Source organism: Antedon bifida, chromosome 1 (assembly GCF_963402885.1).
Source record: "Antedon bifida chromosome 1, ecAntBifi1.1, whole genome shotgun sequence".
NCBI lineage: Eukaryota > Metazoa > Echinodermata > Crinoidea > Comatulida > Antedonidae > Antedon > Antedon bifida.
Genome location: NC_136226.1, coordinates 19,283,644 through 19,310,451, shown reverse-complemented (window position 1 = coordinate 19,310,451; position 26,808 = coordinate 19,283,644). Strand labels below are relative to the sequence as shown.

The 26,808-nt window shown below is 33.1% G+C and overlaps 4 protein-coding genes across 7 annotated transcripts in view; 1 reads left to right on the top strand and 3 right to left on the bottom strand.

Moving 5' to 3' along the window:
* The window catches only part of LOC144844692 (uncharacterized), a 276,862-nt gene that overhangs the window by 18,930 nt on the left and 231,124 nt on the right, over positions 1-26,808 (bottom strand). The window lies entirely within an intron of this gene.
* The window catches only part of LOC144844465 (outer dynein arm-docking complex subunit 2-like), a 118,502-nt gene that overhangs the window by 16,475 nt on the left and 75,219 nt on the right, over positions 1-26,808 (bottom strand). The window contains exons 1-4 of one of the 2 annotated variants that reach the window (XM_078701410.1): positions 12,373-12,507; positions 828-1,076; positions 566-738; positions 62-266 (exon numbers count right to left, since the gene is read on the bottom strand). In XM_078701410.1, coding sequence (XP_078557536.1) covers positions 62-266; positions 566-738; positions 828-1,054 — 605 coding nt within the window. In that variant the 5' untranslated portion in view covers positions 1,055-1,076; positions 12,373-12,507. Of the gene's footprint in view, positions 1-61; positions 267-565; positions 739-827; positions 1,077-12,372; positions 12,508-26,808 lie in introns of those variants that run through there. The other variant, XM_078701403.1, reaches the window with a different exon arrangement.
* Positions 12,902-26,808, top strand: part of LOC144845189 (uncharacterized) — a 141,371-nt gene continuing 127,464 nt past the window's right edge. For 2 of the 3 annotated variants that reach the window (XR_013612504.1, XR_013612503.1), the window contains exons 1-3: positions 12,902-13,290; positions 15,282-15,485; positions 16,699-16,775. Coding sequence is in view for 1 of the 3 variants with exons in the window: in XM_078702362.1 (XP_078558488.1) it covers positions 13,213-13,290; positions 15,282-15,485; positions 16,699-16,725 (309 nt within the window). In the remaining 2 variants the exon portion in view is untranslated. Of the gene's footprint in view, positions 13,291-15,281; positions 15,486-16,698; positions 16,846-26,808 lie in introns of those variants that run through there. The other variant, XM_078702362.1, reaches the window with a different exon arrangement.
* LOC144844887 (monomeric sarcosine oxidase-like) overlaps positions 17,398-26,808 on the bottom strand; it is a 47,270-nt gene continuing 37,859 nt past the window's right edge. Inside the window, exon 7 of the mRNA XM_078702003.1 lies at positions 17,398-17,537. The gene's annotated coding sequence lies outside the window, so the exon portion shown is untranslated. The remainder of the gene's footprint in view (positions 17,538-26,808) is intronic.

The window sequence follows — 26,808 nt, the reverse complement described above, 5'->3', positions numbered from 1 at the left end:
TCACAAATGCTAAATAAACTTAAAATGAGCAGTGCAATGGACTCTGGTGCTTAGCACTTACTGTGAGATATGCTTTAGAGACTGGTTCATTAGTTGCATATCAAACTGTTGAATTAGAAGCAAAAGTCGTAGTTTACTTTCAAGTTCATCTCCTTCATCTCCACTCTCTTTCTTGGTCTGTTCAAGAAGACGAAGGGTTGAATTGTCCTCTCCTTCTATGGTGGCAAACCCGTCACCTAACATCTTAGCAGTTGGATCAGGATTAGCTGTTCAAAATTAAAATTAAATGTAATATTATTTTTATCTGTGTGAATATTCAATCATATAAATAAACCAGTATAGTCCACTACTAAACAAAGTAATATTGATTTCAATTGATATTCACAAACGGGGAATATTTGTTGTTTGTGAATTTAATTAGAATTCAGCATTTTGAATTGACCTGCTAAAGTAGCTACAGTAAAGTACAGTAGTCTTTTAGAAAATAACTATGTGATGAATCAGTACTAATGTGTTAGGGTTTTTAATATCAGTGTATTATAGTAAATGAGTATTCAAAATTTACCTTCTAAAATTGATCTAGCTTCTCGCATCTTCATGTCTCCGGCAATTTTAAGAACATTACTAAGCTGGTTGAAACAGTACACTTTAATGTCATAGTTCAGTTCTCCAAGTTTACGCAAAGTCAATAGTGGTTGGTCATTCTTATCTTTAGCTTTGGAAGTTACAGAATCATCGCTGAAAATTAACAATTTTAATAAATTAAATTATTTAAGCAACTTCATTCAATTTCATTTAGTACCATAAACAAACACACACAATTCTACCTTATTTCATAGCCTGATCCAAAAGTTGATGGCTCAAGAGTGGTCTTCCACTGCAGAGGTGATTTGAAGACAATGGCTGTTTCAGCTGGATGTTTAGATGAGAAGCCTTCAACATATTTTATGGTGCTATTTATTAGGGCTTCATTAACCGGTGAAAATTCCAGACGTCCTCTACCTCCTTCACTTACTGACGTCCACTGTGCTGCACGAGTAAGCGTCTGACCCATGGTATACCACTTCCTGAATCTCCTTAAATAAAATCATATATAGTTAGGTAGTTTAATATAATTAACTCTAGAAGGTGAAAAAAGATGGTGGATATACAGTGGATAATTTTTGCTCAAGATAATATAGTTCCATATACCATGTGCTTGCAGGTTGTTACTAAGAAAAATATTGATTTTAAGTGCTAAAGTAAAAAACAGTTTATCGCGATATGAAGCCTTTGTGATTCGAATATTTCATAGCAACAACCATGACAAATATCCATGTTTATACCATGACACATATCCATGTTTATACCATGACACATATCCATTTTGTCCATTTTAAAAATATTTCCCAGGGGCTCAAAGTACAAAAACACTATTTTGTGGTATGATGTCATCGTAAGCCAATCAACAACCACTTTTGACCGCTCCACAGGACTCACGGTTGAATGATTTTGGATTCTGGCTCTTTGATTGGTTGACGAAATCAACACACCACGGAATAATATTATTATTAGTCTGTTTGTTTGTTAGCACCAACACAAGTTATTGCAAAATAATGCTGTAATAATAATAACAGTAATAATAATAATAACAATAATAATAATTTTAAAAAAATGTCTAGGGTAATTATTGTATAGATATTTGTACTTTTAAATCTTCACGTTGTTTTAAATGTTGTAATTTTGTATTTTATTGTTGGATGATTATGTTTTACTTTGGAGACCCACTTGATAGTTTGATTTAGTTCGCTTTTGGGAATCCTGTCTCTCTCTAGTTTGTTATTTTTTGTTATGTGAGACGAAATAAATGAAATGAAATAAAAATGTTTACCAAAATGAAAATACAATAGATATGTGGTCAAGGACCACTCCATTAAATTTTGGAGTTTTAAAAAACCTACTTCTTTTCAAATTCACCCGTTTGTTTTTGCCGTTCCTGTTTTATTGTGTGAAAGATAACAATAATAAGATACTTTTTCTTACGATTTCATTTTAAATCATTTGTATAATCTATACACTAAGAAATGAAATTGAACAAACATTATGGATATTAAACAAATCTTATTTCGTTTCATGTACCGAGGTGAGACTCGATCTCGGTACCTTGAATGCTATAGACGTGAGCACAGACCACCGAGCCATAGATAACTGACTAAAAGTTGAAGAAAGATTTCAGTAACCACTTTGGTGCAGATAGATTATTACATACTACTGCAAGGAATCATTATTTTTTATTATGATTTTTAATTTAAAAAAATTATGCACTGTCAAAGTATATACTTTTAACTTTAATATATGAACATTTTAAAGAAGATTAATGTTAAGTTTGTTATTTCGGTCCAAGAAAATGCCATAGTTTGTTTGATTGCCGAAAATAACAATTTTTTATTTAATTAGTTATCCGCTTGGTAGAGCGGATAACTCCTTGTTATTGTATGGGATCAATATTTTTGGTTATCCGCAACTTATTGGTTATCCGCAACTTAGTTGCAGGATAACCCATGTGATTGTAAATATCTTTTTTTTTCATCATTAGTTATCCGCACTATGGCGGATAACTCCTTGTAACTGTCCTGTTTCATCATCTTATTTTTTTTTTTCTGTATTATTCTTCTTTCTTTCTGTCATTTTTGTGCAGAGCGTATCTCTAAAACGTGTAAAGTTAACATTTTATAACTTTGTCAACATATGGGTAATCACGTGAAGTTGTGCTTTCCTATAATTGAATGACGTCAGAGTTGCGCAACATGACTTACGCGCGTTTTTATGAATTTCGCGTATTTAACATAGATCGAAAACCATATAACAATTTAAATTGAAACTTAGCAAAAGTCTAATTTATATCGTGCGCTAACTTTTTGTGCACTAAAAATGGCATGTTTTACACGAAGTTACGCGCGCACGCGCGTTTAAAATTTTACAATGCGAAAAATCAATTTCTAATCAACTTTATACGCGTTTCATGTCATTTTGAGCATGTCAAAAATTCCCACACGTGCGCAAATTTTTACGCGCGTGGTGCACACGTAGCGTTAAAAACGTCAATTTTTCGAGTGATTTATGTTTTTCCAGCCTTTTCTAGTAATTTTACCAACTTTTAAATAATTTCGACTTCAAATTACGTCATACGAGCACGTAGAATATGATAATTTGCGCGCTTTTTTGATGAAAAACTTCAAAAATTCGTCAAAATTAAGCCTTTTTTTAAACAATCGTAGTTTCTAAACTAAACGGTAAAAATTATTTTTATTACAAATTCTGGAAGTTGATGAGTTGTAGATATCAGATCATGCATTAATATGGCTAACCGGACATTGTGACGTCATCGTATGGCCACGCGAATATGAAATTTAGGATTTTTGTATCTTTCGTCATAACTCCTCACATTTAATAGAGGGCATCTCCACTTATCCTTTTTCCATTTTCACCCCGATTTTGATATTGTCTAGGTCAATCAACTATCTTTAGCATGAATTGAAAATATTTTAATTTTTATGACGTCATCATGCCTAAAAATTTAAATTACGTGTGGCATTAATTTCATCTTTACAGTAAATTTCAATCTGTTATAGCTCGTAAGAATAAAATGTGATAATCACGATTAAAACGTTTTCTTGAAGCTATTGGATTGTAGATACAAAATCATGTGAAAATTTTGCCAATCGGATGTGGTGATGTCATCATATGGCCAGTTAAATAAAAAAAGTCGTATTTTCATCTTTTGCGTCATAGTTCATTACATTTAAAAGAGCGCGCATTAATATTTCATGTATTCAAATTTCTTCTACACGTTAATATGTTGTTGCTGAGATAATTTGCTTCCAAAATTGCTACCTTCGCGTTTCATTTTAAAACCATCAACATGTTAAAAATTGCAATAAATAGCGGGTTCCGTAATTTCCCCTATTCTACACTGTATGTGATATGTATACAGATTACACTGTGTATACTATATATGAATCAAAATAGAATTCAGCAATAACAAAGTCTTCAGTTCAGGTCATAATGCCATAATCTTTTTCCGTGTGCAATATTCCAACGTATGACTTTCACGTGGCGTTTGTCGTGCGGATAACTAACTCGTCAAAGTGACGAGTTTCATGTCTAGTCTTTGTTCTTCTTTCTTTCCCGGATTTTTGTGAGCAGCATATCCCCTATTGCTTGTGAATATATCTTTTGTATAACTTTGTCATTATATGGACATTTACCTGAAGTTGTGCACCTCCATATTTTGAATGACGTCAGAGTTGCGTAACGTGACTTGCGCGCGATTTTATGAATTTTAATGATTGATCATAGGATAAAAAATAAAAGTCATTTTGTATTGGCACTTGGTGAAAATTTAAGTCATATCAAGCGCAAACTTTCTATGGATTAAAAATTACGTGTTTTACAAGAAATTACGCGCGCACGCGCATTTAAAATTTCAAAATGCGCAAAATTAATTTCTAATCAATTTTCTGCGCTGATCATGACATTTTGAGCATGTCAAAAATTCCCGCGTGCGCGAAAAAAATTACGCGTAAGGTGCGCACGGAGCATGAAAAACAAGTTTTTTCTCTTGAATTGTGATTTTCCAGCCTTTCCTAGTCATTTAAAAAAAGATTGACATCATTTCAAATTAAAATGACGTCATACGAACACGTTGATTTATAACATTTGCGCGTGTTTTAGTTGAAAAAGTTACAAAATATTGTCAAATATATGCCTATTTTAAATCTATTATAGCTCTTCAGGATCGAAGGTGACCCCCAATTTTTTTAACTTATTATGCAAGAAGATAAATTGTAGATATGAATTCATGCAGAATTTTTACCTCCCGGATGTTATGACGTCATCGTATGGCCACACGAATGTAAAATATAGGATTTTTTACTGTTGTGTTATTGCTCATCACATTAAATAGAGCGCATCTCGCTTATACGTATTCCATTTCACCCGATATTTTAATACTGTCTAGGTCAATTAACTATCTTTCGCATGAGTTAAAAATATTTTAATTTTTATGACGTCATCATGTCTAAAAATGTAAATAACGTGGGTCACCTATTTTCTTCTTTACAGTAAATTTCAATCTGTTATAGCTCGTCAGAATAAAAAGTGATAATCATAATTAAAAGGTTTTCTGGAAGCTATTAGATTGTAGATACGAATTCATGTGAACATTTTTCAAATCAGATGTTGTGACGTCATCATATAGCCAGTTGAATAAAAAAAGTCGTATTTTCATCTCTTGCGTAAAAGTTCATTGCATTTAAACGAGAGCGCATCTAACTTTCACGTGCCCAAAATTCTTCAAATTTGTATTAATGTAATTATTTAGATAATTATCTTCTAAAATAGTTATCTTTATAAGTTTATTTGATGACGTCATTGTGTTAATAATTGGCTTTAAAAGATGGGTCTCGTAATTTCGTCTATGCTACCACTGTATATAACATATACAGTGTATTCTGTAAATACTGTAATATGCTGTATGCTACAAAATAGGTACAATTCAGCACTGTAAACATATTTAATTCATGTCATAGGATGGCATAATAATTTTCGGCGTTCATATATTTTAAACGTATGTGCATGTTGCGTTTGCGCGGATAACCCGAACTCGTCAAAGTGTTCAAATCTAGTTTTTCTGTATTATTCTTGTTTCCTTCCTTCCTTTTTGTAAGTCGCGTTTCTCTAAAATGTGTAAACATAACATTTCATAACTTTGACAACATATGGGCATTTACGTGAAGTTGTGCACCTCCTATTTTTGAATGACGTCATAGTTGCGCAACGTGACTTACGCGCAATTTTATGAATTTCAATGATTGATTATAGATTAAAAACCAAAAGTCATTTAGTATTGACACTTGACAAAATTTAAGTCATATCAGGGGCAAACTTTCTACAGATTAAAAATGGCATGTTTCACAAGAAGTTACGCGCGCACGCGCATTTAAAATTTAAAAATGCGCAAAATTAATTTCTAATCAACTTTTTATGCGTTTCTTGTCATTTTGAGCATGTCAAAAATTCCCACGGGCGCGCAATTTTTTACGCACGCGGTGCGCACGTAGCGTTAAAAACATATTTTTTTCTCTTGAATTATATTTTTCAAGCCTTTCCTAGTAATTTTGAAAACAATTTAGACCTTTTCCAGTTTAAATAACGCCATACGAACACGTTGAATTAGACAATTCGTGCGCGTTTTTTATGAAAAAGCTTAAAAAATCGTCAAAATTATGTCTTTTTTTAAACAGTCATAGTTTCTAAAGTAAACCGTGAACCGTTTATTTTTATTACAAAATCTAGAAGTTGATGAGTTGTAGATATCGGATCATGCATCGATAAGGCTAAAAAAACATTGTGACGTCATCGTATGGCCACACGAATGTAAAATATAGGATTTTTGTCTCTTTCGTTATTGCTCATCACATTCAATGGAGCGCATCACGCTTATCTGTATTCCTTTTTCTCCTAAATTTATATATTGTGTAGGTCAATCAACTTTCTTTAGCATGAGATAAAAATATTTTAATTTTTATGACGTCATCATGCCTAAAAATTTTAATTACGTGGGTCATTAATTTCATCTTTACAGTAAATTTTAATCTGTAATAGCTCGTAAGAATAAAATGTGATAATCACGATTAAAACGTTTTCTGAAAGCTATTGGATTGTAGATACGAATTCATGTAAACATTTTGCCAATCGGATGTTGTGACGTCATCATATGGCCAGTTGAATAAAAAAAGTTGTATTTTCATATTTTGCGTAATAGTTCATCACATTTAAAAGGGTGCGCATCTATATTTTACGTATTCAAATTTCTTCTACACGTTAATATGTTGTTCCTGAGATAATTTCCTTCAGAAATTGCTATTTAAGTGTTTCATTTTGATACCGTCGCCATGTTAAAAATTGGAATAAATGGCGGGTCCCGTAATTTCACCTATTCTACACTGTATGTAATATGTATACAGATTATACTGTTTGCATGTATATACTATATGACACAAATTGACAGAATTCAGCACTAACAGCATATCATATTCTTCAGTTCTTGTCATAATGCCATAATCTTTATCTGTGTGCAATATTCCAACGTATGACGTGCACGTGGCGTTTGTCGTTGTGCGGATAACTAACTCGTCAAAGTGACGAGTTTCATGTCTAGTATACAATGAATGACGTAACGTAATTAATTTTTTTTCTCTTAATTTCATAATAAATCATGATACATACATTTAAAAAAAATGAATTGCAAAATATGGGTTCCCAAGAATTTTGACGATCTATATTAATTTTAAAATTTAGCATATTTTCACCATTTTGTTACACATGCGTAGCTTGTCACTTTTGACGTGCTCGTATAATGTGATTTCAAGTTGAAAAGTGAATAAAATATGATGAAATTACTAAAGAAAGGTTGTAAAACAGAAATCAGGCAAAAGTATTAACGTTAAACGCGTAGTGCGTGTGCAAAACGATTAAAATTGCCTGAAACGTACTCTAATTTCATGAGTACCAAATTTGGTTTAATTATGATACATGCTTGTGAAGATATGATTTCAATACAATAATTTAATATTTAACTGATTTTAAGCCTAGGGTAGATTTTATGTTAGTAGTACTTTAATTTAATAATAATATTATTCTTTCAAAGTTACAATCTTTTATTTTATAATTTCCTTAAAGGTATTTCATCGCTAGCCATCAAAACAATGAATGACCTGTTGACCCCATTAAATATATGGAAAATTTCATGTATTTAGCGCGAACTGAAGAAAGGGGGTACTCTCCACTTACATGTAGGTAAGTCACATACAGTAGTGACGTGATATACCTACAAACTGCATTTCACAATACCTCAATGAATAAAATACCTCATGGACTAGTCCATTTAACGATTTTCTTACTACTATGGGATGTAGAAGAAAAACCCGCTAATTGGACCAGCCATGTGGCCTTATCCAATTAGTGTTTTTTTCATTATTGTCACATTAAATATGTAAATGTAAACATATTTTCAATTAATTTTAAACATAATAAACAAGAATTACTATGAAATATGAATTATTTGTGTTTTATTTATGATTTTAAACACTATGATTACGTTTACATTTAAAGTTCAACATTCTCAGTCACGTGACCAAACTCGAGCGGCGTATCAATAAAAAGCATTACCGCAAATTGGGTACCGCATTGCACAGTTACCGCTGTTTGGTACATCAGCCATCCATTGTTTATTTTTTTTATGCATTTTAATAAAGGATATTATTAATAATTAACAACTGTTGTATTCACTTACAACTATAACAAATTTAACATATTAATGATTTGACCTTTCACTAACTGCAAATTGGTAGGTGGTACATCTAGTAGGATACCGTAGGCTAATAGGTCTACAGTCTAGTGAGTAGGGCTTAGCCGGGCTTAGGCCCACTCACTAGGCTAGAGGGCCTTAATATAAATATTAGGCATATGACGGTGAACAGACGATTGGGGCCATGGACGATCGGGGCCACGAATTATATTGGGCCCGAACGTACGTTCACACAGATGAGCCCGAACGTCCACAAAGTTGGGCCCGATAGTCCGCACGCGTTGGTACCCGATCGTCCATGGCCCGATCGTCTGTCAATCCATAATAAGACGATCTGCACCACATTTTTGGGCTCGGTCGTCCATGTGGTCTCAATTGACAATTGTCTGTCAACCACAGCAGTCAGCAGCAGCCAGGCCTACTCTACTGGGGGGGGGGGGGGGATCCAGTCAAGTCGCCCCAACGCAAAGTCCCATTTGAAATACAAAGTCGCCCAATACAAAGTCGCCCCATCGCAAAGTCGCCCCGGCACAGTCGCCCCATCGCAAAGTCGCCCCATTACAAAGTCGCCCCATCGCAAATTCGCCCCATCGCAAAGTCGCCCCAACGCAAAGTCGCCCCATCGCAAAGTCGCCCCATCGCAAAGTCGCCCACGGTTTTAATCATATTGGTTGCGTTTGATATCGATTGCGTTGTTACTTTGGTCGCGCTAAATGTCGTATACATTATAATGTTTATCCTATTATATACATAATTTGTGCTTTAATTTTTATTTTACAGGTTTTAATGGAGTGATGTGCTTTTTAAAAATCATTAAAAAAATAGTCCCTTGTTTGAAAGTTCTAAAAAGATTATCCCTGATTTATAGTTTCGAAAATGTTAATTTAATATGATTTTAAAATTAGTTACCAGAGCCACAATTACGAATCTTTCTTCAACCTACGCGTGGATACCAGCTAACTTTTTAGGATAATATAATAAATGTATAAATGTGTAGTAGGCCTTCGTATAGATTTACAGTAGTTAAAACAATAACATTAACAGTGTTGTAAGACAATGAGTGTTATAGGCTACTTATTGATCATTTTGCATTTATTGACAAGTTATGTGTCTTAATTTTATAATGACTTTTCAAAATGAAGAAAAAAAAAAGGATTTCATCGCCGATATGATTGTTTTACATGCAGGTATTTTAGTAAAATTAAAACGCTACATTTTGACCATGGAAAAACCATCGTACAGTATCGTGTGCGTGTTTTTTTAAAAGGGGAATCCCCGATGGTCAGCAGAAAGACGTAGCAGCTGTGAGGAAACAGATACCAGAAGGCGCAGCTCCGATTGGTTTCAGAGAATGTTTTAGATGGCGAGTCGCCTTTTATTCAACAGCACAATGATAATTTTACTGAAGAAATTCTTTTCAACCCTTTTGTTTATAGAACATTCTAATTATCATGCCTAACAAATATCCTCATATCGGGTGTTTATTTAATTTTAAATTAAACAAGACAGTGAAGAGGCACGGAATAATACGTACACGGACGTACGACGAATACACACACGCACGTCATCATTTACGACATATAGTGGTGATATGATGCAATTTTATAATGGATATAATGATGGGATTGCCTTTCCAGGCTTACAATCAATGTTCATTGTATTATAATAGTAAACTGAATTATAAATAAATTGTTTTACGTAATTTGTTGCATATAAAATAAAAGACACAGACGTAGCCTACGTTTCCTATAAAATATTTTACATTTAAATAATTATGTACTGTTAAATGACATTATGCTGGATAATACTATAATCTTAAACTATGTTTACAAATTATTAATATAGGCCTAATAATAATAATAAATATTCATCGACCAAAGTAAAAATAATCTAGATCGTATAACATCATTTTATCGCGACCAAAATTAAACGCGATCGATTTCGAACGCGACTGATATCATTGTAAAACTCCGGCGGGGTTTCCCCATCTTCAGATGGTGCGTTGTAGTGCGACAACGGCGGAGTAATTACGGGGGTTCCCTCTGGTAAGCTAGCACGTTAGTGCGACCGCGGAGTGATTAGTCGGGGGCTTCCTCTCTGATGATGGGGGTGCGTGCCGATCGTGTGACCTGAGACTACATGGCGGGGCTTCCCCTTTTATGCCTACACGTTCCGTGTTATTTTGTGTATCATTGCGACATTTTACGCACTTGTAAACTATTTGTTAACGTTTTGGGGCGACTTTGCGATAGGGCGACTTTGCGATGGGGCGACTTTGCGATGGGGCGACTTTGCGTTGGGGCGACTTTGCGATGGGGCGACTTTGCGATGGGGCGACTGTGTCGGGGCGACTTTGTTTTGGGGCGACTTTGCGATGGGGCGACTGTGTAAGGGGCGACTTTGTATGGGGCGACTTTGCGATGGGGCGACTTGACTAGCATCCCTGGGGGGCCCTACTAGTGTCGGTAACGGGACGATTCGGCCCTGAGACGATTGGGCCCGGGACGATTGGGCCCTGAGACGATTCGGCCCGGGACTATTCGGCCCGGGACGATTAGGCCCTGAGACGATTCGGCACACTTACATTTATCGGCTTTGATATGCATTTATAAGCATAAAATAAGCTTTTTTCCCCAAATTTTATTTTCAGAGAGACTATGGGGTAGCACTACTAGGGATAAAGATGCAATAAAGCAAACATTTTGAAAACATTGTCGAAAATAATCATTTTTTAGTCACGCGAACGATGTAAACAAGTTACGCCCTCTGTTGGCCGCTTGGCGAATGCACGAAATAAACAAGGTTTCGAAGTAATAAATTGAATATAAAATTACGTTTTTTTAGTAATTTATTATATATATTATATCAACTTTGTCAATATCAATAAAATACGGATTGTTAAACACCTTTTTAAAAACTTGATAAATAAAAAAAAAATGAATATGAATTTGGTCTAAAGTGAGACGTTTCGGCCCACAAAGTGGGATGTTTCGGCCCAAAAGTGGGCCGAATCGTCTCAGGGCCGAATCGTCCCTGAACCCTAGTGTCTAGGCCTACCTAGTCCTAGGCCTAGCTAGGCTAGACAGAGCAGACAGAGAGGTCTAGCTAGCTAGGCCAGGGCCAGGCCTATCTATCTAGTTTAGGCCTAAGGCTAGGCCTAGTAGTAGTAGGGAGGGCCAGGCTAGCTAGCCTAGCTACCTAGGCCTACTAATTTATACTAGGCCTAGGTCTAGGCCTAGTAGGCCTATAATATCATCTGATCTGATAAATACTCTCTATCTAGCCTAGGCCTACCTAGAGCCTAGCCAGCTACTTAGAAGGGTAACGGGACGATTCGGCCCTGAGACGATTCGGCCCGGGACGATTCGGCCCTGGGACGATTCGGCCCGGGACTATTCGGCCCGGGACGATTCGGCCCTGAGACGATTCGGCACACTTACATTTATCGGCTTTGATATGCTTTTATAATCATAAAATAGGCTTTTTTCCCCAAACTTTATTTTCAGAGTGACTATGGGGTAGTACTACTAGGGATAAAGATGTAATAAAGCAAACATTTTGAAAACATTGTCAAAAATAATCATTTTTTAGTCACGCGAACGATGTAAACAAGTTACGCCCTCTGTTGGCCGCTTGGCGAATGCACGAAATAAACAAGGTTTTCGAAGTAATAAATTGAATATAAAATTAGGTTTTTTTAGTAATTTATTATATATATTATATCAACTTTGTCAATATCAATAAAATACGGATTGTTAAACACCTTTAAAAACTTGATAAATAAAAAAAAAATGAATATGAATTTGGTCTAAAGTGAGACGTTTCGGCCCACAAAGTGGGATGTTTCGGCCCAAAAGTGGGCCGAATCGTCCCACCAAAAGTGGGCCGAATAGTCCCGGGCCGAATCGTCTCAGGGCCGAATCGTCCCTGAACCACTTAGAAGGCCTCTAGTAGGGCCGGCCTAGGGTTAGAGCATTAACGTCAAATTGACATGTTCTTTACAATATTAGGCTATATCTTACCTTTTAAATGGTTATAATAAATTAATGATTGGAAATGATATACATGGATGGTATTTTGGTTACAAAGCAGCCACCTATTGTCAACGTGTTGTTATTTTTTAGACTTCACTATTTGTTGCTAAGTAACTCGTCGACGAATGCATGACAACGATCGAGAAACTCCTGGTACAAGATGCGCATGTGCAAAATATCACAAAACAAAAGTTGTTAGAGTAGTTAGTTTTCGGAGAGGGCGCACACCAATGTGGATTTGATATAAAATTAATTATTACCGTAGCTTATACTTCCTTTCACATGATTTTAAAAGTTAATCGTCAAAAAAGAACAAAACCCGTCCCTGTAAAATAGAAGAACTTTGTTTTACAAAAATAGACAACCATGAATGCGATCGACTGTCTGGATATTAACACTAGTAATGTATAAGGTCGTCGTTAGGGGGCCTCGATAACCAGCGCGTCCCGTAACCATGCAGATGATAGATACCATAACAACATATTATAAGATTGTGTACTCAACTATGTAGCTCAGCCAGCACACACATCAATCAAGAAGCTGGATTGCCAATAAGCTTTGTTTATTTAACGTGTTGATGCCCAGTTGGCTGACTGCCACTAGTGAATTGGAAATTCAACAAATTAATAACACAATTGATCTAGATATCTAGTTAGGCCTATCTATACATACTAGGGCCTACTAACTAAAATTATTGTGGTGTGGGTAGTACTCTCTACGGCCTAAGTTAAAAAAGTGTAGACGTTTTGAGCCTAGCTAGGCCTACTATTAGGCTAGAGTGGTATCCTAGTACAGTAGATAATTTTAGGTACGAAATACAATTTTGCGATGTCTGCTTTACATTGGGAAGCACTTAGAAAGCAAAAAGTTATTGATAGAAAACACCACCAAGATCTTCAAGAAGAGGTAAGAAAACATAAATAAAACATAACCAGTATAACATTAAACTAGATTTGAACTCGTCACTACGGACGAGTTAGGTTATCCGCAGCGCAAAAGCCACGCGCAGGTCATACGTTACAATATTGCACGCAGAAAAACGATTATGCCATTGAAAAAACGTTAGTGCGCTCTCTATTTTGCGTCACGTCTAAGTATATACAGCATACACTATATATACTACATACAGTGCATATACTGCATACAGTGCAGAATAGGTGAAAAAAAACCAAAGTTATTGACGCCTTTAAACATGATGACGTTATCACAAATTTAAAAATTGTATATCATGCGAAAGATACAGTAATTGATTGACCTAGATAATATAAAAAAATGGGGGAAATGGATTACGGATAAATGGAGATGTGCTCTATTAAATGTGATGAGCTATGACGAAAGAGAAAAAAATCCTCTATTTTATATTCGAGTGGCCATACGATGACGTCACAATGTCCGGTTAGCCGTATCGATGCATGATTCGATATCTACAACTCATCTACTTCCAGAATATGTAATTTAAAAAAAAGTCCACCACGTAGTTTAGAATCTATGACTGTTTAAAAAAAGGCATAATTTTCACACATTTTTGAACTTTTTCATCAAAAACGCGCACAAATTGTTCAATTCTACGTGCTCGTATGACGTGATTTTAAGTAAAAATTATTTGAAAGTTGGTAAAATTACTAGAAAAGGCTGGAAAAACAAAAATCAAGCAAAAAAAAGGTGTTTTTGCGCTACGTGCGCACGCGCGCGTAAGAAAATTGCGCATGCGTGGACATTTTTTTAATGCTCAAAATGACATGAAACGCAAAGAAAGTTTAAACGCGCGTGCGTGCGTAACTTTCTGTGAAACATGCCATTTTTAATCCATAGAAAGTTTGCGCATGATATCACTTAAATCTTCACTAAGTTTCAATACAAAATGACTTTGAAAACTTGGTTTTTAATCTATGATCAATCATTGAAATTCATAAAATCGCGCGTAACTTACGCTGCGCGACTTACAATTCGAAAAAAAAAGTTTCTTGCACATCTACAGCTACAGGTCAATCTTATGACAAAGTTATAGAATCTTATGTTGGCTAGAATTAGAGATACGCTGCGAACAAAATGCGTGGAAAGAAAGAAGAATATCGAGGAGAAAAAAAAAAAAAAAAGATCCTGACAATAACAAGGGTTATCCGCCAAGTGCGGATAACCAAATATTATGTTAGCATGTACTTTTATATCATAAAACCCTACCAGAAGAAGATTAGCATGACCCATCCATTTTGCCACAATTTCTTCACAAATTTTACGTCTTCTAGGGCAGGCAATGAAGGCCATATTTCTAAAGTTTATATAAACATTTTGGCTAAAATGATAATAAAATCTTTTTTGCAGTGGCACTGCCAGATACTGTGCCCTCTGTTGCGGAGTCAGCAGATTGAATGTGTCATAAACTTATCACACCTTGGTAGATTGATTTGATTGAAGGATTGTGGGTCACATGATATTTACAAATGTTCTATTGCACTCTTAATTATGTCACTGAGAGTGCGATGTCATTTTATGCGAGTATTTTGCATGGTAATTTTTGTTACACAGCGAGCAAACCACATGCGCGGCATTGGTTGCTGTTATTGACTGAACCCGGGTATAGTGTACGTTGGCTATATTGCACTATATATTCCATTTGTTTATAAAACAAATAATAGAAGTTTTATGTTCGTGCAATGGAACAAATAGTATATTTTTTACTAGTACACTCATCAACATTCATTATTTGTATACAATCCCCGAGTATTTTTTTCTCAGGTCTCGCCCTGCCCACGCTTTAGAAGTACTGTTTGTTGTACACAATATTAAAAGTATCCAACTAGTCTTATTTCATAGAAGTAATTATCTGGCTTTAGCTAGTGACTTTAAGAACTCAAAGAATGTTTACTTCTGATAGTTATTGTTTTCCATTTTTTCAGAGACAGCAACAAAAAAGGGAAGCTGAAGAAAAACTACTCTATGAACAGATCCAAAATGAATCAAGTACATACAAGAGAGAGGTTGCGTCCAGGAATGGAGATTACCAACATCACTGTCATCATGACCAAGATGCAGAGAGAAGGTTGTATTTCAAAGACAGATGTAAGACTGATTATAATGCTAAAATGTCTACAAGATATAACGTAAGTTGGATTTTTGGAATATGATAAATTTGCCAAACCTGTAAGTGGACACTATAAGTGGTGCCTATGTTGTTTTTTCAAACATGGTTTCTGCCTTGATTGTGGCTATGGTATTATTACACATAACATTAATCAATCAAATTAAATTATGTTTTTTTTACTGTTGCTCACTTCAGAGCTGTTGTTTAGTTCGACTTTGGTGTTTCGTATTAGAAAATTTATGTTTAAGAATGCGCCAACAATCTGTGTCAAATGTATAGTTTGATTAATTATTCTGTTAAGAGTATCACATAATTTATATTGCAATAACTAAAATCATAATAATAAAGAGATGTTACACGTTAAGAAGCTCCTTCATCTTTTCTTTTTTATGTCAACCGGTAGAGAATGGCAAAAGGACTAAAAACTGATATGATATTGGCATGAATGCATGATTTTGGGTTAATTCGAGGAAAATTGATTTTTGTGGGAACCCTTTAAAACTTGTTCAAAGTTCACTGTAATTTTTCCATGTACACATTTTATATGGAACAAATAAAGATTTGATTTGATGAAGTGCAAATATTCAATTTCCCGTGCTTCTTATGACATCCAGAGCTAAAGCCAATGGAAAATAATTTCTTCTGTGGAAGGATTAATGTGGGTCATCCTGAATCTATTGTATTTTGCATAGTATTTTATAGGTTTCGAAGTACCAAGTTTGACAGTACATATTATAACATTTATACCGTAAAACCTTGTAAAGAAATCAATGGGCTTCTTTTTTTTTTAAGTGGACTTCGAGTCCTGCCAATTTTAAGTATTGATCAAAATACCATTTTAAACTGTAAAAGGAATTTACGATATAACTTTTATGTTTTTGATATACCAATGAATAACTGTGCCAAGTTTTAGAATGTTATCACAATTTTAAGGATTTACCTCAGTGCTCAAATAAGCATCTTAAATTACAAGGTGGAAATCACTGAATATTACTTTCTTTGTAACTGCAGGAATGATATCATGTCGCTATTTAACAGTTCCCTTTTTAACAATTTAAGTCTCACCTGTTTTAACTATTTCTTACCAGTTTTTGAGGGCTGTGAGACAGTACTGTAAATGTTTATTATTAATTGATGGCCAATTACCAGTTGAGTCTGGTTGATATCGGGTCACAATAGCAAAGGTCAAAATGACAAAAAAATCTGCAACAATTGATTTTTACTTCTTTCAGGACATCAATTTTTCTCAACAATGGTGATGAAAATGAACTTTGCCAAATGATTGGAATTGAAGGTCAAGAATTTCTAAAAATGGCACAAATGATGAAAAACAATTTCTCATATTTATTTTGCATAAAATAGTTTGATGTTAAATTCACAAAATAAAAATATATAAACAAGTGTATGTTATTGTTTTTTTTTATTAACAATGTAAATATTTTGCTGTACAAATTGTATACTTAAATGTAAGTTATTTCTTCATCTTCAGATACCAAAAAGAATAACTAGTGTCTTACTTTACTATTTTTTGTAATAAGTGCTCTAAATCATAAAATCCGCACATTTTAAATTAATTGTAGATTTATTATTATCTGTAAACTTTAATTAATTTATTATATTATAATACACTTTTCACATCTGCATACAACTTGTAACCAGTTTTCATACACATATTATATAATATATATATATATATATGCTAACTTTTCTGGCTGTTTTACTTTATCGTTTTGATTTAGCTTTTCGCTTACTTTTTTGTATCTCCATTGAGATCCAGCCACTGATACCCACAGCATTGTCATTTTGTATCTCCATTGAGATCCAGCCACTGATACCCACAGCATTGTCATTTTTCAGTATTTTGCCTTTGGATTTATATATATATATATAATACAAAGCAATAGTTGCACGCTATTTGGTTACTATGATAGGTCAGGGAAATGCATGCGCACGCAGTAACAATTTGAGAAATCTTGGAATAAAAACAGGCCTCTCATCAGTGTTTGTTTTTCTCCCGAGATTTCACAATCTCTGGAGAATTTCCAGAAAATTGTCTTCACACAATGCAAACCTGGTTACAAATTGTTACAAGTTTCAATTGTACATTGTTAAAAAGAGAACTGACTTCATTATACTCAAATTAAATGACCTATAGGTCCATGATATACCCAATTATAGTAAAATGATGAAATATATCCCCAATGAAAAATAATTAAGCCATTTCACATATACGGTAGTTAAAAAAAAATTGGATTATTAAATTATTTACTTTAAAAAAATTAATTATAAAAAGTGTCAACTTTGGTAACTCTAATTGAATATTGCAACTTGAGTGTGTTGCAAAATGTTGCCAACTGTAAAGAGAGTAGCTCTGTGTTTAAAACAACATTGATTGATAAATTTGCACAAAAGGTTATACACAATTCACAATAATAAATTCTTATTTAGAATATTATAAAAAGAACAATGAATTTTACATAGGAAAATATATATTTTGTTACATAGTTATTACATAGTTACTGTACCAGTTAATGATTGTAGTAAAGTAATTGAACATTAGTAACATTCACATATAGTACTATAATGGATGAAAACAAATAAATCCAAATTTATCTTGGATAATATATCACCTACATAACATACTATGTTTGCCATTTTTATATTTAATGCACAATGTTCTTTAAAATGTCTACAAATTATTTTAATAAATGAATATTTCTGATTTCCGTTTGTATTGTATGCAATTATATTTTAAGCAAGTTGTCACAGACATGTTTTGTAATGGTGCAGGTTTTGAATGCAAATAAACAGTATCAAAGTGAATACGAAAAAGTAAAAATGTTATGCTTAAGGAAAAGAGGGACAGTCAATGTCAGCACTCAAACTGAACTTACCCTAGCCTCTGTTGCTCGAGCACTACCCAATGTTGCCTGAGTGGAGTCTGTAGGGCTGAAATAAGGGTGTTTGGTTCAGTATCTTCCAACAGCATTACATTTGGTATTCAGGTTGCCCACCATCTACGAATTCAATTATTGATGGGCGCCAAGCAAAATGACCCCTTGGGTCACCTAATTTGCATAATTTAAATGGCGGACATTTTCGTTTAAATATCTCTGAAACTACTTGTCATAGAGAGTTGATTTTTAGCTCAAAATGTTGAGAACATTCATCATTTTTGTCTTTCGTGGGAATCGCCCACCTTTATTGCAATTTCTTCTCATTTTCAATAACATGACTTAACAGGTATTTATGAACATATTCAATTACAAACCAATGTATAAAATTCATAAAATGTCATTCTTAAAACGATATAGTTGCATATTTGGCATAAAGATAAATTGACTTTATACAGATGAAGCTATAATAGAAGAACCGTTGATAAAATAATTAGTGAAAAATACATTATACATATTTAGGTGATCATTTAGAATAAAATGATCACCTATTGTTATTGTATAAAATCTTTATTATTATTTTTTTTCTTTTTTTAGGTGATCATTTAGAATAAAATGATCACCTATTGTTATTGTATCAAATCTTTATTCTTCTTCTTATTAGGTGATCATTTAGAATAAAATGATCACCTATTGTTATTGTATAAAATCTTTATTAGGTGATCATTTAGAATAAAATGATCACCTATTGTTATTGTATAAAATCTTTATTAGGTGATCATTTAGAATAAAATGATCACCTATTGTTATTGTATAAAATCTTTATTAGGTGATCATTTAGAATAAAATGATCACCTATTGTTATTGTATAAAATCTTTATTTATTTTTTTTCTTTTTATTCTTTCTGTACACTTTTTGTGTAACAAATATCTCAAAAAGTTTAATGTCAATGATTACCAAAATTTCACAATATCTTTTAAATACTTTAACTTAGCCATAATAAGCTTTTCAGCGTGATCACTCATGCGTGACGTCATTTATACGCCATTTTGCGAAATCACATTATCAATCATATCTCCATAATTCATTATCACATATTAATGAAATTCACTAAACGTAAACTTCAGGTCAAGGGTAAAAATATTAGCAAATAAAAACACACGCGCACGTAGGGTCATGCGCATGAAATCGCGCGTTAAAAATTTAAAACGCTCAAAATTAAGTTTTGATCAATTTAGAGCATGAATTAGGCCATTTGCGTGTTTAAAAAAATTACTGCACAAAAACACGTTTTTGCGCGTGCGTACATAGGAAGCGTAAAAAATAAAATTGTTTTGTACAAATTGCATTCTACTCATCTTCCTTAATACATTCACCATATTTGAGTCCATTCCGACTTAAAATAACGCTATTATGAGCACGTTAAAAATTACAAAATGCGCACATTAATTGTACCAAAGTGCTAAAAATGGTAAAAAATAAGGCCTTTTTAAAATGAATATAACTCTTCAGAATGGAAGATGACCCCCATTTTTTTTAACTTATTATGGAAGTTAATGAGTTGTAGATATAAATGTATATACACATTAGACGTACAAAATGGTATGACGTCATCATTTGGCCACATGAATTTTTAAAACAGGGTTTTTTCCCACTTTGTCATAGACCACCATATTCAACAGAGCGCAAGTCGCTTATCTGTGCTCGATTTTTTTTAAATTTTTAATATATTCTACCTCAACCAATTATGTTACTCATGAGTTGCCAATATTTTCATTTTGATGACGTCATCACGTCTTAAAATTTGAATAACGGTGGTTACGTAATTTCACCTACAACGTATAGTTGAATACCTTACAGTTCTTCTGAATTAAAGTTGACCTTGATGTTTATAACTTATTATGATAGCTGGTGAAATGTAGATATGAATGCATATAAAAATTAAGCCTATCGAATGTTATGAAGTTATCATATGGCCAGTTGAAGTTAAAAAGTATTTTTTTCATCTCTTTCGTCAAAGTTATACACATTTTAAAGAGCGCGCACCGCACTTCTACGTGCCAAATTGTCTTCCAATTGTTATATTTTATTGCTCAATTCATTATCTTTCGATATTGGTATCCACAAGTTTATTTTGATAATGACATCAGTGCCAAAAACTTAGAACATGATGTGTGTCCGTAATTTCACCAATGCTACACTGTATATAGATATACAGTATATACTGTACATAATGTATATGGCATATAATAGGCACAACTAAGCACTATAAGCGTATAATAGGATGGCATACATCAACATTTTCCGATTGTATGTTAACATACGTGCATGTTTAAAAAATATTAATGTCAATAAATTTATAAAAATGATCACCTGTAATTCGTCGAAGTGACGAATTAAATTCTAGTGAGAAATTGTTTTTGTAAAAAAAAAATGTTTCTTCGCAATTTCTTTCTGTACAGATTTTGTGTAACAAATATCTCAAAAAGTTTAATGTCAATGATTACCAAAATTTCAGAATGTCTTTTAAATACTTTAACTTAGTCCTAATAAGCTTTTCAGCGTGATCACTCATCCGTGACGTCATTTATACGCCATTTTGTGAAATCACATTATCAATCATATCTTCATAATTAATTATCACATATTAATAAAATTCACTACACGTAAACTTCAGGTCAAGGGTAAAAATATTAGCAAATAAAAACACAGGCGCACGTAGGCTCATGCGCGTGAAATCGCGCGTTAAAAATTTAAAAAGCTCAAAATTACATTTTGATCAATTTAGAGCATGAATTAGGCCATTTGCGTGATTTAAAAAATTACTGCGCAAAAACACGTTTTTGCGCGTGCGTACATAGAAAGCGTAAAAAATAACAATTTTTTGTACAAATTGCATTCTACTCATCTTCCATAGTACATTCACCAAATTTGAGTCCATTTCGACTCAAAATAGGGCTATACGAGCACGTTAAAAATGACAAAATGCGCACATTAATTGTACAAAAGTACTAAAAATGGTAAAAAATAAGGCCTTTTTAAAATGAATATAACTCTTCAGAATGGCAGGTGACCCCCAATTTTTTTAACTTATTATGGAAGCCAATGAGTTGTAGATATAAATGTATATACACATTAGACGTACAAAATGGTATGATGTCATTATTTGGCCACATACATTTTTAAAATAGGGGTTTTTCCCCTTTTGTCATAGACCACCATATTCAACAGAGCGCAACTCGCTTATCTGTGATCGATTTTCTTTTAATTTTTAAAATATTCTACCTCAACCAATTATGTTACTCATGAGTTGCCAATATTTTCATTTTTATGACGTCATCACGTCTTAAAATTTGAATAACGGTGGTTACGTAATTTCACCTACAACGTATTTTTTAATACCTTACAGCTCTTCTGAATTAAAATTGACCTTGATGATTATAACTTATTATAAGAGCTGGTTAAATGTAGATATGAATTTATATAAAAATGAAGCCTATTGAATCTTGTGACGCTATCATATGGCCAGTTGAAGTTAAAAAGTAGTTTTTTCATCTCTTTCGTCAAAGTTATACAAATTTTAAAGAGCGCGCACCGCGCTTCTACGTGCCAAATTTTCTTCCTTTTGTTATATTTTATTGCTCAATTCATTATCTTTCGATATTGTTATCCACAATTTTATTTTGATAATGTCATCAGTGCCAACAAATTAGAACATGATGTGTGTCCGTAATTTTACTAATGCTACACTGTATATAGATATACAGTATATACTGTACATAATGTATCTGGCATATAATAGGCACAACTCAGCACTATAGCGTATAATAGGGTGGCGTACATAGGGTGGCGTACATCAACATTTTCCGATTGTATGTTAACATACGTGCATGTTTAAAAAATGTTAATGTCATTGTCAATAAAATGATAAAAATGATCACCTATAATTCGTCAAAGTGACGAATTAAATTCTAGTTATTATTTTTTTTTTTTTTCTTTTTATTGTTTCTGTACACTATTTTGTGTAACAATTATCTCAAAAAGTTTAATGTCAATGATTACAAAAATTTCAGAATATCTTTCAAATAATATAACTTAATCCTAATAAGCTTTCCAGCGTGATCACTCATCCGTGACGACATTTATATGCCATTTTGCGAAATCACATTATCAATCATATCTCCATAATTCATTATCACATATTAATGAAATTCACTACACGTAAACTTCAGATCAAGGGTAAAAATATTAGCAAATAAAAACGCACCCGCACGTAGGTTCATGCGCGTGATATCGCGCGTTAAAAATTTAAAACGCTCAAAATTAAGTTTTGATCAATTTAGAGCATGAATTAGGCCATTTGCGTGTTTCAAAAAATTACTGCGCAAAAATGCGTTTTTGCGCGCGCGATACTTAAAAAGCGTAAAAAACATGAATTTTTTTTACAAATCTCATTCTACTCACCATCCTTAGTACATTCACCAAATTTGAGTCAGTTCCGACTTAAAATAACGCTATACGAGCACGTTAAAAATGACAAAATGCGCACATTAATTTTACAAAAGTTCTGAAAATGGTGAAAAATAGGTCTTTTTTAAAATGAAAATAATTCTTCAGAATGCAAGATGACCCCCGATTTTTTTAACTTATTCTGGAAGCCATTGAGTTGTAGATATGAATTCATGTACACATTTTACGTACAAAATGTTTTGACGTCATCAAATGGCCACTTGAATTTAAAAATTAGGATTTGTTATCTTTTTGTGTAGATTATCACATTCAACAGAGCGCATCTTGGTTATGTATGCTCGAATTTCGCACAACTTTCAGTATGTGCTTGCTTAATTAATTATCTTTATCATGAGTTGACACTATCTTCATTTTAATGACGTCATCACGCGTAAAAACTTGAATTACGTAGGCCGTGTAATTTCACCTTCGCAGTAAATTTGAATATCTTACAGCTCTTCAGAATTGAAGGTTACCTTGATGATTATAATTTATTATGAAAGCTGATGAAATGTAGATATTAATTCATATAAAAATTAAGCCTATCGGATGTTGTGACGTTAACATATGGCCAGTTGAAGTGAAAAAGTAGTTTTTTCATATTTTTCGTCAAAGTTATACACAATTCAAAGAGCGCGCACAGCGCTTCTACGTGCCAAATTTTTTTCCAAATCTTATATTTTTTTGCTCAATTAATTATCTTTCGAAATTGTCATCTTAAAGTTTAGTTTGATAACGTCATCATGCCAAAAAATTAGAACATGTGTGTCCCGTAATTTCACCTATGCTACACTGTATATAGATATACAGTATATACTGTACATATTGTATATGGCATATAGGCACAACTCAGCACTATAAGCATATAATAGGATGGCATACATCAACATTTTCCGATCGTATGTTAACGTACGTGCATGTTTAAAAAAAATTAATTTCAGTAAAATGATAAAAATGATCACCTATAATTCGTCAAAGTGACGAATTAAATTCTAGTTATTATTTTTTTTCTTTTTTTTCTTTTTATTGTTTCTGTACACTATTTTGTGTAACAATTATCTCAAAAAGTTTAATGTCAATGATTACAAAAATTTCAGAATATCTTTCAAATAATATAACTTAATCCTAATAAGCTTTCCAGCGTGATCACTCATCCGTGACGACATTTATACGCCATTTTGCGAAATCACATTATCAATCATATCTCCAAAATTCATTATCACATATTAATGAAATTCACTACACGTAAACTTCAGATCAAGGGTAAAAATATTAGCAAATAAAAAGTTGCGCGTTTCAAGGTCATGCATGTGAAATCGCGCGCTAAAAATTTAAAACGCGCAAAATTAGGTTTTGATCAATTTAGAGCATGAATTAGGCCATTTGCGTGTTTCCAAAAATTACTGCGCAAAAAAAAATTTTGCGCGCGCGATACTTAAAAAGCGTAAAAAATATGAATTTTTTTTACAAATCTCATTCTACTCACCATCCTTAGTACATTCACCAAATTTGAGTCAGTTCCGACTTAAAATAACGCTATACGAGCACGTTAAAAATGACAAAATGCGCACATTAATTTTACAAAAGTTCTGAAAATGGTGAAAAACAGGTCTTTTTTAAAATGAAAATAATTCTTCAGAATGCAAGATGACCCCCGATTTTTTTAACTTATTCTGGAAGCCATTGAGTTGTAGATATGAATTCATGTACACATTTGACGTACAAAATGTTTTGACATCATCAAATGGCCACTTGAATTTAAATATTAGGATTTGTTATCTTTTTGTGTAGATTATCACATTAAACAGAGCGCATCTTGGTTATGTGTGCTTGAATTTCGCACAAATTTCAGTATGTGCTTGCTTAATTAATTATCTTTATCATGAGTTGACATTATTTTCATTTTATTGACGTCATCACGCGTAAAAACTTGAATAACGTAGGCCGTGTAATTTCACCTTCGCAGTAAATTTGAATATCTTACAGCTCTTCAGAATTGAAGGTTACCTTGATGATTATAATTTATTATGAAAGCTGATGAAATGTAGATATTAATTCATATAAAAATTAAGCCTATCGGATGTTGTGATGTTATCATATGGCCAGTTGAAGTTAAAAAGTAGTTTTTAAATTTTGTTAGTCGTAGTTAATCAAATTTCAAAGAGCGCGCATTGCGCTTCTACGTGTCAAATTCTCTTCCAATCCTTATATTTATTTGCTCAATTCATTATCTTTCGAAATTGTCATCTTCGAGTTTATTTTGATAATTCCATCATACCAAAAAGTTAGAACACGATGTGGGTCCCATAATTTCACCTATGCTACACTGTATATAGATATACAGTATATACTGTACATATTGTATATGACACATAATAGGTACAACTCAGCGCTATAAGTGTATATGCATCATGTCATAGGATGGCGTACATCAACTTTTTACGATGGTATGTTAACGTACGTGCATGTTTAAAAAATGTTAATTTCATTAAAATGATAAAAATGATCACCTATAATTCGTCAAAGTGACGAATTAAATTCTAGTTATTATTTTTTTTTTTCTTTTTATTGTTTCTGTACACTATTTTGTGTAACAATTATCTCAAAAAGTTTAATGTCAATGATTACAAAAATTTCAGAATATCTTTCAAATAATATAACTTAATCCTAATAAGCTTTCCAGCGTGATCACTCATCCGTGACGACATTTATACGCCATTTTGCGAAATCACATTATCAATCATATCTCCATAATTCATTATCACATATTAATGAAATTCACTACACGTAAACTTCAGATCAAGGGTAAAAATATTAGCAAATAAAAACGCACGCGCACGTAGGTTCATGCGCGTGATATCGCGCGTTAAAAATTTAAAACGCTCAAAATTAAGTTTTGATCAATTTAGAGCATGAATTAGGCCATTTGCGTGTTTCAAAAAATTACTGCGCAAAAATGCGTTTTTGCGCGCGCGATACTTAAAAAGCGTAAAAAACATGAATTTTTTTTACAAATCTCATTCTACTCACCATCCTTAGTACATTCACCAAATTTGAGTCAGTTCCGACTTAAAATAACGCTATACGAGCACGTTAAAAATGACAAAGTGCGCACATTAATTTTACAAAAGTTCTGAAAATGGTGAAAAATAGGTCTTTTTTAAAATGAAAATAATTCTTCAGAATGCAAGATGACCCCCGATTTTTTTAACTTATTCTGGAAGCCATTGAGTTGTAGATATGAATTCATGTACACATTTTACGTACAAAATGTTTTGACGTCATCAAATGGCCACTTGAATTTAAAAATTAGGATTTGTTATCTTTTTGTGTAGATTATCACATTCAACAGAGCGCATCTTGGTTATGTGTGCTCGAATTTCGCACAACTTTCAGTATGTGCTTGCTTAATTAATTATCTTTATCATGAGTTGACACTATCTTCATTTTAATGACGTCATCACGCGTAAAAACTTGAATAACGTAGGCCGTGTAATTTCACCTTCGCAGTAAATTTGAATATCTTACAGCTCTTCAGAATTGAAGGTTACCTTGATGATTATAATTTATTATGAAAGCTGATGAAATTTAGATATTAATTCATATAAAAATTAAGCCTATCGGATGTTGTGACGTTAACATATGGCCAGTTGAAGTGAAAAAGTAGTTTTTTCATATTTTTCGTCAAAGTTATACACAATTCAAAGAGCGCGCACAGCGCTTCTACGTGCCAAATTTTTTTCCAAATCTTATATTTTTTTGCTCAATTAATTATCTTTCGAAATTGTCATCTTAAAGTTTAGTTTGATAACGTCATCATGCCAAAAAATTAGAACATGCGTGTCCCGTAATTTCACCTATGCTACACTGTATATAGATATACAGTATATACTGTACATATTGTATATGGCATATAGGCACAACTCAGCACTATAAGC